This window comes from Lactuca sativa, chromosome 2, assembly GCF_002870075.4.
Source record: "Lactuca sativa cultivar Salinas chromosome 2, Lsat_Salinas_v11, whole genome shotgun sequence".
In the NCBI taxonomy this organism is placed as follows: domain Eukaryota; kingdom Viridiplantae; phylum Streptophyta; class Magnoliopsida; order Asterales; family Asteraceae; genus Lactuca; species Lactuca sativa.
The window spans coordinates 193,030,948-193,045,053 of NC_056624.2; the positions used below are offsets into that span (position 1 = coordinate 193,030,948).

The 14,106-nt window shown below is 35.8% G+C and overlaps 1 protein-coding gene across 2 annotated transcripts; it reads left to right on the forward strand.

The window, feature by feature from the left end:
* Window positions 1-10,271: 10,271 nt before the first annotated feature.
* LOC111899885 (auxin response factor 18) lies at window positions 10,272-13,483 on the forward strand. Of its 2 annotated transcripts, none has more exons than XM_023895774.3 (5): window positions 10,272-10,804; window positions 11,007-12,161; window positions 12,236-12,972; window positions 13,075-13,140; window positions 13,240-13,483. In XM_023895774.3, exons 2-5 carry the CDS (start codon window positions 11,052-11,054, stop codon window positions 13,325-13,327), a joined length of 2,001 nt encoding a protein of 666 aa, XP_023751542.1. In that variant the 5' UTR covers window positions 10,272-10,804; window positions 11,007-11,051; the 3' UTR covers window positions 13,328-13,483. The 2 variants fall into 2 exon arrangements, with proteins under 2 accessions (XP_023751542.1, XP_023751541.1); XM_023895773.3 differs by having other exon boundaries at window positions 10,273-10,804; window positions 10,922-12,161.
* Window positions 13,484-14,106: the final 623 nt, after the last annotated feature.

Consider the following 14,106-nt stretch of genomic DNA (forward strand, 5'->3'; position numbering starts at 1 on the left):
GATGAGACTAGAGTGTTCTAAGTCTGCAGGGTAGCCCGTAGCATTTACCGGACCCTAGGTAGTGGTAAGAGAGTGGTAAATTTGTATTTGCCTTCATATTTCTTTGGAAAAAAGGGGCGCCTTAGGAAGTGACTGGATCATCCGATTGGTTAAGAGTACAAGAGTATTCTTCAGGATTTCCAGAGCTGAGTGATCATTGTTTTTGGCTAACTATGGGGCGCTTGTGTTGTTCGGTGCAGGATTTGGGCGGGTCATGCGTATTGATGGAAATAGATCGGGAGTCTATAAGTTGTAAGAGGTGGAAGAACATCGTCGAGCCCAAGTAGGGGAGAAGCAAGTGGCTGCTTAGGCCTAGGTTGTGTTGGTGGGAGTTCAAGAAACTCCCAATCATCGGTCGGCATCGCCTTGATTATGCATAGTGAGCAATGGGAATACATAGGTACGACCCGAACTCCTGATGGGAATTCAGGATGAAACTGGTAGAGACTTTTAAGTCAAGGTTTTTGGATCTTGATTTGCAGGATCATATGGATAATCACTATGTGATGCAGAGGAGTTTAGGTTGGGTAGCCTCGATAATGATCTCTTGGGAATCTGGTGATTAGACTTGGTGCGGGATTAGTAGTCTCGAGGAAAGTCTTAAGGGTATTTACTTATCGGTAAAGTAAGAGATGTCGGGAAGTCGTGGTGCATTATGCAAGTGCAGGATTTCATATTAGTGAGATGAGATTTGGGGCATCTATATGCCAAGGGTGTCAAATGCAGGATTCCAGGGTAATGAATGGGTTTGGTTCGATGGTAGCTTAAGCCGTTGTGATGTGTCTCGGGTTGGTTTTATCTGTAGTAGAGCCACGACATGTTGGAATCAGGAAAAGATGAGTAGTTGGTGACCGTATATGATATGAGGCTGCGATGAGTCATGTAACATTCATTCCTCTAGTAAAAATTTTGGTAGCAAGGTGTTTTTGATCAAGTCTTGACAGTCGGAATTCTTTTTGGAAGGCACGCGAGGCTGTTATGTGTGTGTATTTTGGCTCAACAATCAGGTAGGCGTCCGGTGTTCCGGACAATTGGCAGACAAATTGGGACCAGGGAGGTCCCAGTTGTTCTTAAGGAAAGCAGCTATGTGGCAGCAAGATGAGTTGGATTGGTTTCAGTGATGTGGGGTTTCTTGTCATTTAGGGCACATGCTAAGATGATTACAATTGGACTAAATAATATTAGAAGTTAAGTAGCCAGTTGGGAGATAAGTGCAGTGAACTCGGCGATGATTCGGTGTGGACGGTCTGCCAGGGAATCAGACCATCTCGAGACTTCATATTTTAGATTGAGTAAATGTGATCATGTTGCAAGAAATTCGTTCATCTTCGGATTTTAGAACCCTACGAGGGTTGGTTACAATTGCCTTGGAAATGTTGGGGTATGCTTGTGGTTGTGGTCGTATTGCTCAAGTTATTTGGCGTGTCAGGAGTGGTAAAGAATGATTTCAAGAACAAAATCTAATTTAAGTTGGGAAGAGTTGTAACATTCCGTTTAAAATTAATTAAATAAATAATAAACTCTAAATCCTCGAGGTGTAATTTTTATTATTATTTTATATTATTGTAGCCAAAATCAATAATATTTAGCGAGGTGTTGGTTTCGGGGAGCCAAATGATATGATTTGGATTTTTGGGGGTTAAATGTAATTATGGGATTTAAATTGTAAAGAATTTTGAAGGTTGAGGGTTGTTTGGTATCATTTGGAATTATATTGAATAAATTTTGGAGGATGAGGGGTTGAATGGTAACTTATTAATTTATTTTGAAAAGATTATGACTAGGAGGGACTGGAAGTGTCAATTTCATAAGAAGTTGTATGGGACACGGGATTAAATTGGTGCCTCCTTTTCCCTCTCGTTACATTACCTAACCCTAACCCTAGATACACATCTTCAACCGCCACCTTTGTAGAGACCTCCAGCCATCGCCGTCATCTTTCTCGTCGTTCCTTGCATCGTCGAGTTCCATTGGTTGCTGTGACGCTGGTGTTGAAGGTCAAGGCTGCCATGGGACGTCATGGCAGTGGATGACCGGAAGAAATGCGTCGGTGATCTTCTTCGTGGTTGTTCCGGTGGAGTCGTCCACCATACCAATAGGTCGAAGGCACCAAGGCCGGCCCATTTACCAAGTTGTGGTGATTATTGCGGATACGCTATCGATACATTATGTATTTATGTGAAGACCATGCGGGGGTTCCCATGGAAATTAGTTCTATGTATTATGTCAGTTGTCATAGTGACTCTTGCATGTAGTGGATGTTTGTGAAAGTGCTATTAATAAGTTATGTATTTTTTCGAAGACCATGTGGGGGTTCCCATGGCCTATTTAATGATATGTGGGTTGTTGTTGATTATGTCATATATGATATGCTAGCAGTCTCTGTGATACTTGCGTGGAAGACCCCCCCCCCCCCCCCCCCCCCCCGGGGTTCTCGAGGCAGTTGGATGTCAGACCATTGGGGGTTCCCATGGCATTCCAGTATAAGACCATGTGGGGTTCCCATGGCATTGGTTGAGACTAGTGGGGGTTGTGGCACTCGGTGTAAGACCTTGGAGGGTTTCCATGGCATCCTAGTGTGCTTGTATGCTTAGTTTGCACGGTATTCCCTTGGTTAGCTAAGACCATGTGGGGGGGTTCCCATGGCAGGTAGTTGAGACCACGCGGTTTCTGTGACGCTGGTGTTGAAGGTCAAGGCTGCCATGGGACGTCATGGCAGTGGATGACCGGAAGAAATGCGACGGTGATCTTCTTCGCGGTTGTTCCGGTGAGGTCATCCACCATACCAATAGGTCGAAGGCACCAAGGCCGGCCCATTTACCAAGTTGTGGTGATTATTACGGATACACTATCGATACATTATGTATTTATGTGAAGACCATGTGGGGGTTCCCATTGAAATTAGTTCTATGTATTATGTCAGTTGTCTTAGTGACTCTTGCATGTAGTGGATGTTTGTGAAAGTTCTGTAAATATGTTATGTATTTTATCGAAGACCATGTGGGGGTTCCCATGGCCTATTTAATGATATGTGGATTGTTGTTGATTATGTCATATATGATATGTTAGCAGTCTTTGTGATACTTGTGTGGAAGACCCCGGAGGGGTTCCCAAGGCAGTTGGATGTCAGACCATTGGGGGTTCCCATGGCATTGGTTGAGACAAGTGGGGGTTGTGGCACTCGGTGTAAGACCTTGGAGGGTTTCCATGGCATCCTAGTATGCTTGTATGTTTATTTTGCATGATATTCCCTTGGTTAGCTAAGACCATGTGGGGGGGGGGGGGGGTTCCCATGGCAGGTAGTTGAGACCACGTGGGGGTTTCCAGTGGCACTTGGTGTAAGGCCTTGAAGGGTTTCCATGACATCCCTATATGTTTATATACATGACTTGTGTAGTGTGTGTATATATATATATATATATATATATATGTGTGTGTGTGTGTGTATAAGACCTTGGATGGTTTCCATGGCATCCTTATACGTGTATATGCATGGTTTATGTGATTATGTGGGGTATGTTCTGGGGAACTCACTAAACTTCGTGCTTACAGTTTCGTTTACGGTTTCAGGTATCATCGGTTTAGAAAGGAAGGGTCCGGCTTGATCACAGCGCACACACTTGTGTTTTCCGCAATATTTGATTTTGGGATGAACTCTGATAAATGTTTTCAATTAGCAATGTTTTTGGAAATCTTGGAATTAAAAGATATACGTGTTTGTAACATTTATTGTGTGTTAGAATGTACCAATAATAATTTAATAAAAATTAATTTATTATTAATCAAATAAAGATAGATATTAAATGATTTCCATAATTATATGTATATTGAATGATATCCATAATTATAATTTATTTTTATGGAAACTAATTAAATTTGTCATTAATGTCAACAATAATATTCTAAGAAAATGATAGTTTATTCTAGAAGAATAAGAGTATAATCTAGCATAACGAGATTCATGTTCCACTCAACTTTGTTGTATTTTAAATGAGTGGTTTAATAAACAACATGTGAACCCATACAGGAAAACATAAATACGAATTTATTGTGAAAAAATGTTATTAGTGACATTAATGACAAATTTTATTAGTTTCTAAAAAAGAGAATTATAATTATGGATATCATTTAATATACATACAATTATGGAAATCATTTAATATTTATCTTTATTTATTTAAATAATTATTTATTTTTTATTAAATTCATATTGGTGCATTGTAGCACAAAATAAATATAAGAAACACATGAACCTAGCCTTATATATATATATATATATATATATATATATATATATATATATATATATATATATATATATATATATATATTAATTGTTTTAACTAAAAGTGTAGGATTTATTCATATATCTTTCTTTATTTTTGTGTTGATGATTTAACCTACTAGATGTGTTAGGATGTATTTTAGTTTGTATTTCTTCCGTACTTCTTGAAGTTTTGTTGACTTAAGGTCATACCGTGGCATACCATCATATTTACCACATTATTGCAGTGTCACGTCATCTTCATTATATTTTTTCTCTCATCCCATAAAACTGATGGGTGTCATACCATGCTTTACCACAATTTTAATTAATTAATTAATTGTTTTTTAATTGGTCACAAATGCCAATGGTCACAAAATTTACACAAAAGAGATGCGGTAAGCTACCATCTCTCGCGGTGATCATACCACAATGCAAATTGGGGGGTGAGTACAATGTTTATCACACACTACAATGTCACCTCAACAACCACAATATGTAGTTAGGGGTGTACCGTTCTCCTTCCAAACAGACTAGAAGACATAGTTCATTAGATCTAGAAACTTTAAAATTTATTGGCATAACCAACTATTTTGGCCATGTAACATTACATCATAATAGGCATCGTTCATATAGCTTGGGGTGTCTAGCGCTTCTTCCCCTATCACTGTCCGAACAAGGTCAGACATAGACATGTCTCATTTAGGGGGTAATTGTTTATCGGCTATCACCACCTACTCTGCGTATTCATTGCAAGTTCTCTCAAATAACAACTCTAACTTAGGTGGAGCGAGCCTAAATTTAACATGAAATATCAAGTAAGCATGTTAACAGGACGACCCTTCATCTTTTGAATAAGACAAAACTGAAAAGTGGTCTCTGTGGTATTCAAAAAATTGTAGATATAGTCCAAAAAGTTTTCAACTTCCACGAAAGGTCCAATATCAAGTAATTTTCGTGGTTTTAGTCCTTGAACGACTTGAAAAGACCATTACAACCTTTTAATTTAATTTAATTTTTATTTCTTTACTCTTCTTTTATTCATTTCCTTATTATTTATAGAATTTTAAATAAAAATGAAAAAAAGAAAATGGCCAACTCACACCACCTGTACCCCCTCCCCTCTCAATCTTTTTCTCTCCCCCTCTCTCTCTCTCATAAAAAAAGATGCCGACTTACCATTCCCATCAAAGAAGCCCTAATGGCATTAACAACTTCATTCGAGCAAAACCTATGTTCGACGCCACCAACACCGCCCGAAATTTCTTCGGCTTCATCGCCTCCATATCCCGACGTTTTCCCACATTGACTTTAGTAACTTCCCTGCCTCCCACGACCTTGCAGTATTCTCAGACGTCATTGAAATCGAGGACACCGAAATCGCTTTCTCCTTCGGCGTCTCCCATGATGTTACGTCCTCTTCTATTGATAGAGATAATCAGAGGATTCTGCTTCAGATATTCATGAAGCCTATGGGTGACAGGTATGCGCTTCTTCACCAATGCTCTTAAATTCGTCAATTCTCTTAAATTCATTATCTGCAGATTCAATAAATAAGAACCATAACTTACATATTAATCAATTTCCAAAATTTGTGATTGTTGTTTGTAAATATCTGAGCAGGCCAATGATATTCATTGAGATAATTCAGAGAGTTGGGTGTATGATGAAAGACGATGAAGGCAAGATGCATTAGAAGGCATGGTATGGTGGATTTGGCAAGAGGAACTTATATGAGCTCTTCAAATTGCGCGCGCGCGCGCGCGCGCGCGCGCGCGAGAGAGAGAGAGAGAGAGAGAGAGAAATTGAACTAAAGCTCTAGATTCAAAGGTGGGGTGTGTGTGTATTTAATATCTGAAGAACAGAAGTTTGGTTTTTGAAGTTGGAAAAAATAAAATTGAAGAACTTGGTTTTTTGGGGGTCCTTATGCTTGTAATCTAGTAGCAAATTATTAAAAAAATTGTTTTTTTCCTGATTTACATATGATAGGTGAGGAAAAAGAGGATGAGAGAGAGAGAGAGAGAAAGAGGGAGTGGTGGCTCCTATTTTTTTAAAATTAAAATAGCATTAAAATAAGAGCAAATTACATGCATGGTCCCTATGGTTTGAGGTAATTTGCACGTTTGGTCTCTAACTTATTTTTTTAACTCGGAAAGTCCCTACTATTTGTTTTTGTTACGTGTTTGCTCCCTACAGTTTGTTTTTGTTACGCGTTTGGTCCCTGTTTTACCTAAATAGACTATTATTTAAATAGGGAGAAATGGTAGTGTATGTAAGATAATGTGAGGGGGTGGGGTTGGGGTAGACCTGACAATCGTGTCGTGTTCGGCTTGGCGTGTCGCGGGTCAAAATATGTCAACCCAAACACGACACGATTTAAATATACAGGCCACGGGTGGGCGGGTTTGGAACATAAACTCATATATGACCCGCCAACCCATTTATTTATATGGGTTTACAGGTTGGCGGGTTCATGGGCTTCACCACTTCAGCTTTAAGGTATCAACGTCGTTTGTGATTTCGATACACGATTTGATTTCAATACATGATTTCGAACACAGAGTAACAAAGAGGAGAGCGAGACTGTGTGAGAACGGGAGATTGGAAGTCTGGAAGAGGGAGATATGCTCATACGCGTTTGATTTTGAGATTATTATTTAGGACAAATGGGCAACATGCTTACAGACTTAGCCTTACAAGTTACGACTTACGACCTTAGGTCATCCACTACGAGTCAAAATGTCAAAATAGTTAAATTGTCTATGAATCAATGGTATATATTATATAATTCTTATTAAATATTAATATTTGATACATCAATAGATTTAAAAATAAAATAAATTTTTTTTATTAAAAATATAAACGGGTTAGCGGGTCAACCCATTTATTTTTTGAGAAACATATATATATATATATATATATATATATATATATATATATATATATATATATATATATATATATATATGACCCGTTTAATAAACGGGGTTTGCGGGTTAGCGGATTGAAAAACTCAACCCAAACTCATTTATTTCGTGTCGTGTCGCGGATCGTGTCGAGAATTGTCAGCCCTAGGTTGGGGGTGTGTTTATTTAAATAAATTGAAAAATCAATGGGAAAATAGTTTTTTAATGTAAGACAGAGACCAAACGCGTAACAAAAACAAACAATAAGGACCTCCCGAGTTAAAAAAAATGAGTTAGAGATCAAACGCGTAAATTGACCTAAACCATAATGACCATTCGTGTAATTTACTCTTAAAATAACTATAGAAAATAAAAATAAAAAGGGTATAACTGTTTTTTCAATTTTTTTGGACTAAAATCACATAATTTTTTTGATTTTATACCTTTCGTGTAAGTTGAAAATTTTTTGGATCTTACCCATAATTTTTTGAATACCATAGGGAACAAATTTATAGTTTCTTTGAATAATGACTTTTTCGACATGATTTTTTTGAAGTACAGATACTTGGATACCAAACAGAAATAGTCACTTGTTATCCTATTATGCATTATGTCACATGTCATTTTGTGGTAAATTTACATTAAATTATATTAATGTGTCATTTTGTGGGTTTTTTCTCATTTTATTAAATTTCATAATAATACTTAAATGTAATAAATGTTATAATAAATATATATATTCAATTTATTAATGCAAATTTTCCTTATAATTTCTAAATTTTTAAATTGGATTCAATTATTTTAGTTGTTTTATTTAAATTATTAGTTTAAATTTAAAAGATAAATAAGCAATTCAATTTTAATAATTAAATAATTTTCTTTTTTTTCTTATAAATTTAAATTTTCTAAATTGTTAGATCTTCATGTTTATTTATTTTTAAATAAATCTATATAATACATGGATCTCACAATTAGTTGAGAATATACTCTTTAAAAATTGATTTTATAATGCATCTATCAGTATAATAAAAATGTCATCCTTGTTAAAAAAAAAAACATAGGAGGTTCAGTTGTAAATAGAGTATAAAAATTAGATGTGGGTGATGGTTTAAAAAAAAATAGTTATAAATATTTTTTCCGCATTTTATTTATTTCATAGATACAACCGACAAATTCACATGATTAAGGACAATTAAAGCTATGGACTTAGTTGTGCGTATTTAATAAGTTTCAGTTTTTAATCGAAATGACATGATACAAGTGGGGACAATGTATTAAAGGTTGCTAAGTTGCTTTGAAGTGGATTTATTGGAACATTGTACCCGTTATTATAACAAAACACTTGTACTACTTATGTATATTTTATTTTTATAGCATGTGACAATAATGTAGTACAACTAATAAATGAGTAACTCTATTCTTCAACCTTTATTGAATTCTTAATTATTTTATAAAAAAAGTTACCAGTCCAAAGGTGTGAACTGGCGCATTAGAATTTCATGGTATTGATTGGTCAATATGGGATTTTCATATAAAAGCATTTTTTTTTTCTTTTTAATTTTGAGCAACATAATCACCTTATCAGTTGTGTGAAAGTACAGGTCATAAATGGTAATCCTCTGTTATATCACGTTCTCACTTGTCATGCGACAACGACCATGAAATCGTTTGGTTTTACACATTTTTATCATTTTTGTTATTTCTTTTTCATGAAACCGGCCTTATAGTTATAGATCTGCCTATTGAACGGAAATGATAATTAGAAAATGTCAAATGAATTAATGGTCATAAACCTCCGATGGACTAACGTCAAAGAAATAATTTATGTTATCGACTTCTTTATTTTTTATGTCAAGATAATCATATGATATGGGAGGTTGTAGAAGTGTTAATACATGGCTTGATACTAGTAAGAATGGAGGTTTGATCACATCAACAACTAATCTGTCGTATTAATCCGACATTTCAGAATTGGATGAAATTCGCACACGACATGTAAAATGGACTGATTAAAAAACCTTACATATTTGCCGTGATGTATGTTTTTTTTTTATCATTTGGGGGTTGTTTTTAGGACTTTTCGATCTTTGTGTTCTTATTGATTGTAATACGATATTCAATTCAATAGTTTGTGCATCAATTTCATGTGATAGACTTTAATGTTTATGTTATTTAGTTCAATGTTTAGTACTTCAAACTTCGAAATCCAAAAAATATTTTCGACATGTAAACGTAACATTATCAAAACTTAAAAAACTTAACAAATACGTGGTATATCACAATTTAAGAGCATAAAACATTTATTTTTCGTTGAAAACCAGCAATACAAAACATTTCCGAGCTAGGAGTCAAGAGAGATTTTTTAGAGAGTAAGGTGGAAACGAAAAAAAAATTTCTCTCTTTCTATTTTAATTGTTAATGAGTTAGACATGTTTAAAAAATTATCTGGTTGATAGTTGGTAGCTAATAACTGAAAATTATAGCTTTTATTTATATATATGAGTTTGATAAAAATAGAAGAAAGCTTTCTCAAACATACAAAATTGCATAGGACTTAACAAAAACATATCACTAATTTAAGATGAAGAAAAAAAAAATCTAAGTCCATTTGCAAAATAATAGAGTTTTTTATAATTTTTTTTTATAAATAATAGAGTTTTTACAAAAACCGAATACTATGCTTTGATCTCAAATGCGTTTTTAAGATATATTTTTTTAAAAAAATCAAGATTTGTTTTCATGGTTATATAAAACTAAACTAAAATAATTACGATTTATAAATGGCATCCAACTTTTAAGATAAAAGATTAAATTTAGATTAACCCAATGACAAAAGAATGACATCATATCATCATTTAACATTCTTTTTAATAAATCACACAAACTTCAAATATTTCCAATAAAACGATTGGGCCTCTACCGAAAGAAAATGTTAGCAAATTCCCATTAAATTCCTCAAATTAATTAATTTGTAAATTTTTTGCTGTTGGTTTTAGTTTTAGAGAGAGAAAGAAGAGTAAAGGAGATAAGAACAAACAAAATTCACATTACTGGGTAGGGTTACAGAGAGAGAGAGAGAGGGAGTGTGTGTTTGTGTGTGGGTGGGGACAGTGTATGTTTTAGAGAGAGAAAGTCGAATTTTTAACTTTTCTCGTGGAGGTACCTGCCATGGCTCATCACTCGTCTTCTGTTTTCTTTTGTCTGTTACTCTGTTCGTCTTTATATCTCTCTATGTGAGTACGCTCGCTTCTGAAGATCTCCAACTGATTCGGAGGTGTTTACGATCGACGATGGAGGTGTTGTTTCGGGCTGTTGAGGAGGCGCTGAATGTGTGATTTTCAACAGGCGAAGAGATACTTTTTGCAGATCGGTTTGTTGTCGAGTATAAATGTATCTGGAGTTAAAAAAATTTAATGGAGGTGGAATTGAGGGTACAGAGTTAGTTTTGATTCGTACTTAGGGTTTTATTGTTGAGATACTATAGAACCAGTGGCAGGAAATCATTGTGGTTTCAGGATATTTTCAAATTCAAGTCGCTGTACGTTGAAGGCATGCGCTACGTACTATATTCCTTTTCCTTGACCTAACCTCTAAGGTAATCTCTCTCCCCTTCCTTTTCCTTATGTGTAATAAGTATCATGTATTTGAGTACTGTGTACGCTTGTAGTATCGAGGATGATCAATGTCCTGTTAATTGTGTACCTTCATATAGGTTTACTTGAATTTACCATTTACTGAGAAAGAGAACGGATCTAATTGAGGAGGCAACCTTTGATTCTTTTTTCCATAAACAACAGTTGAAGGTTAGGGATCTAATAGCAGCCAGCCAGGAGCAAGCAAGCATGAACGAGGTTGAGAAGGGTGTAAACCCTCAACTTTGGCACGCCTGTGCTGGTGGGATGATTCAAATGCCTCTACCGAATTCACACGTCTACTATTTCCCTCAGGGTCATGCTGAACATACACTTACGACTGTAGATTTTGGCGGAATACCTAGGGTTCCTCCTTTCATTCTGTGCAGGGTGATTGATGTTAAGTTTCTAGCAGACATGGAAACAGACGAAGTTTACGCCAAGATCAGGTTGATTCCTGTTGGAAACAATGATATTGGTTACAATGTTGGGATTGACGATGGGGTTTTGGTTGAGACACACAAACGCAACACCCCTGACTCTTCAGAGAAGCCCTCTTCATTTGCAAAAACATTGACTCAATCAGATGCCAACAATGGTGGAGGTTTCTCTGTCCCTCGATACTGTGCTGAAACAATATTTCCCCGCTTGGATTATTCAGCTGATCCCCCTGTTCAAACTGTGATAGCTAAAGATGTTCATGGTGAGATTTGGAAGTTTAGGCATATCTATAGGGGGACTCCTAGGAGGCATCTTCTGACTACTGGATGGAGTACTTTTGTGAACCAGAAAAAGTTAGTTGCTGGGGATTCCATTGTATTTGTCAGGGCAGAGAATGGGGATCTTTGTGTTGGAATCAGACGTGCTAAAAGAGGTGGCATTGGTGGTCCTGATTCCCCTTCTGGCTGGAATTCTTATTCCGGAAACTCTTCTTCTTCTTCTACTTCTTTCTATGGTGGATTTTCTTCCTTCTTGCGTGACAATGAGAACAAGTTAATGAGAAATGGGAATGGGAGTAAACGAAATATTACTGGAAGGGGAAAAGTGAGACCTGAAGATGTTATTGAAGCTGCATCTCTTGCAGCCAATGGTCAGCCATTTGAGGTCTCCTACTACCCACGTGCAAGCACTCCAGATTTCTGTGTGAAAGCTTCTTCTTTGACTGCTTCTTTGACCAGTCAATGGTGTGTTGGAATGAGATTCAAAATGCCATTTGAAACAGAGGATTCAGCACGTATAAGCTGGTTCATGGGAACCGTATCATCTGTTGATGTTGCTGACCCTTTTCACTGGCCTAATTCTCCATGGCGACTTCTACAGGTAACATTTATATAATTATATATCTAAAGATTCTCTTATTTTACCCTATTCTGACATTTTTACCCTTGATGCAGGTTAACTGGGATGAACCGGATCTGTTGCAAAATGTGAAGCGGGTGAGTCCATGGTTAGTTGAACTTGTGTCAAGTATGCCAGTTATCCATCTTTCACCCTTTTCACCACAAAGAAAGAAGCTCCGATTACCCCAACCCCCAGATTTACCACCTGAGGGCGATTTCGTCATTTCGTCCTTTTCAGGCAACCCCCTTGGGCCTAGCAGTATTCCTGCAAGCATTCAGGGAGCCAGGCATGCTCGATTTGGGATCCCATTAATGGATCTCAACCTTAATACCCACAAACTACAGTTGGGTCTTTTTCCTTCTTCTCATGACATTAATGAACCTTCCATGGATATCAATAAAGATGACGTGTCATGCTTGTTGACCATTGGAACTTCTAGTGTTAAGATGGAGAAAAGTGATGAAAAAGTCAAGGCACCTCTTTTCTTACTGTTTGGTCAACCGATACACATTGAGCAGGAAGTTATGGATTCAAAACTTCCAAATTTGTCAAACAAGAATGGGAATGATTTTTTCAAGAATCAAGGATCGGATAGTGGTCATTGCAAAGTGTTTTTGGAATCTGAGAATGTTGAGAGAACTCTTGACCTTTCTGTTCTTGAATCTTATCAAGAACTGGAGACAACTTTGGCAAATTTGTTTGGAATTGGAACCTTTGATAATTCTTATGCTCATGTGCTATATAAAGATTCAAAAGGTGATGTCAAACGAATTGGTGATGAACCTTTCAGGTATGTGTTACATTTGTGTCAAAGCAGCAGCTAATTTTTTACTCATGATTTATTTGTTAATATAAAGTCTTTTTAATAAATATTTTGTGTGTGTTGGTACAGTGAATTTGTGAGAAAAGCTAGAAAGCTGACAATTCCTTTGGATGCATGCAACCACAATGATAAAAGGTGACCATTTATTTGCAATTATGGTTATATGTTGTTAGTATACATAATACATAATTCATGGGATATAATATAAATGAAATGTTGTTAATTTTGTTGCAGAAAATGGAATATAATAAGTGTGCAAAGTGGTGAACATGGACTTGAGTCTTCGAATCACACAGGGGCTGCTATGAGCATATTTGCATAGTAATAATATGAAATATGTTGCATTTGCATTTGACTTTTGTTTAAGACAAAACATATTTTCCTTGTTTCTGTAGTAGTCTGTACTTGAATTTGAGTTCAAGACAAAGATGTTGCTTATGTTGACTATATCATATCATATGCGATTGACTTTGTATGATTTTCTTAGTTACCTTTTTTTTGTGAAAAATTGGGACTTGTTTTGTTTGATTGTATCTTCAGAGTAACCAAAACCTACAATTCTAATTAATTGGGATACAATTTTAATTGGATGGATGGATAACTAGACTCTAGGTCTTAGGCAAATCGCTATTAATTTTTGCGCAATATTTGTTCGAATCCCTATAATTTTTGTATTGACCTTCAAATTTTAGTTGATAACAAATTTTACATTTAATTATCTGGAGTGTATTAAGCTCGAGCCTGTGTAGTTTTTATATTGACCTGCAATTTTAAGTGCACACAACCTGCTAACCAAAGTGTCTGTAGAAAAGACGGTTATTAATACGCTCATGGGAAAAGAGAACTATAAATATGGGTTGAAATCTTTGTTAATTTTGAATTATGAAGTCATGTTTGACTTTCAGAATTACCATTTTTTTTTTCTGAATTTATGGGTTTATGAACATCTGTCCAAATTTTTAATTAATTTTGAAATGATTTAGTTAAGTTAGGTTTGTAGTCTTTTTTCTATATAAAGACAATACGGTAATTTTTATGTCTTGTTTTGTCCCGTTCTAACTTTATCATATGCTTTTTTGATAACAAATTCTATTATGTTCC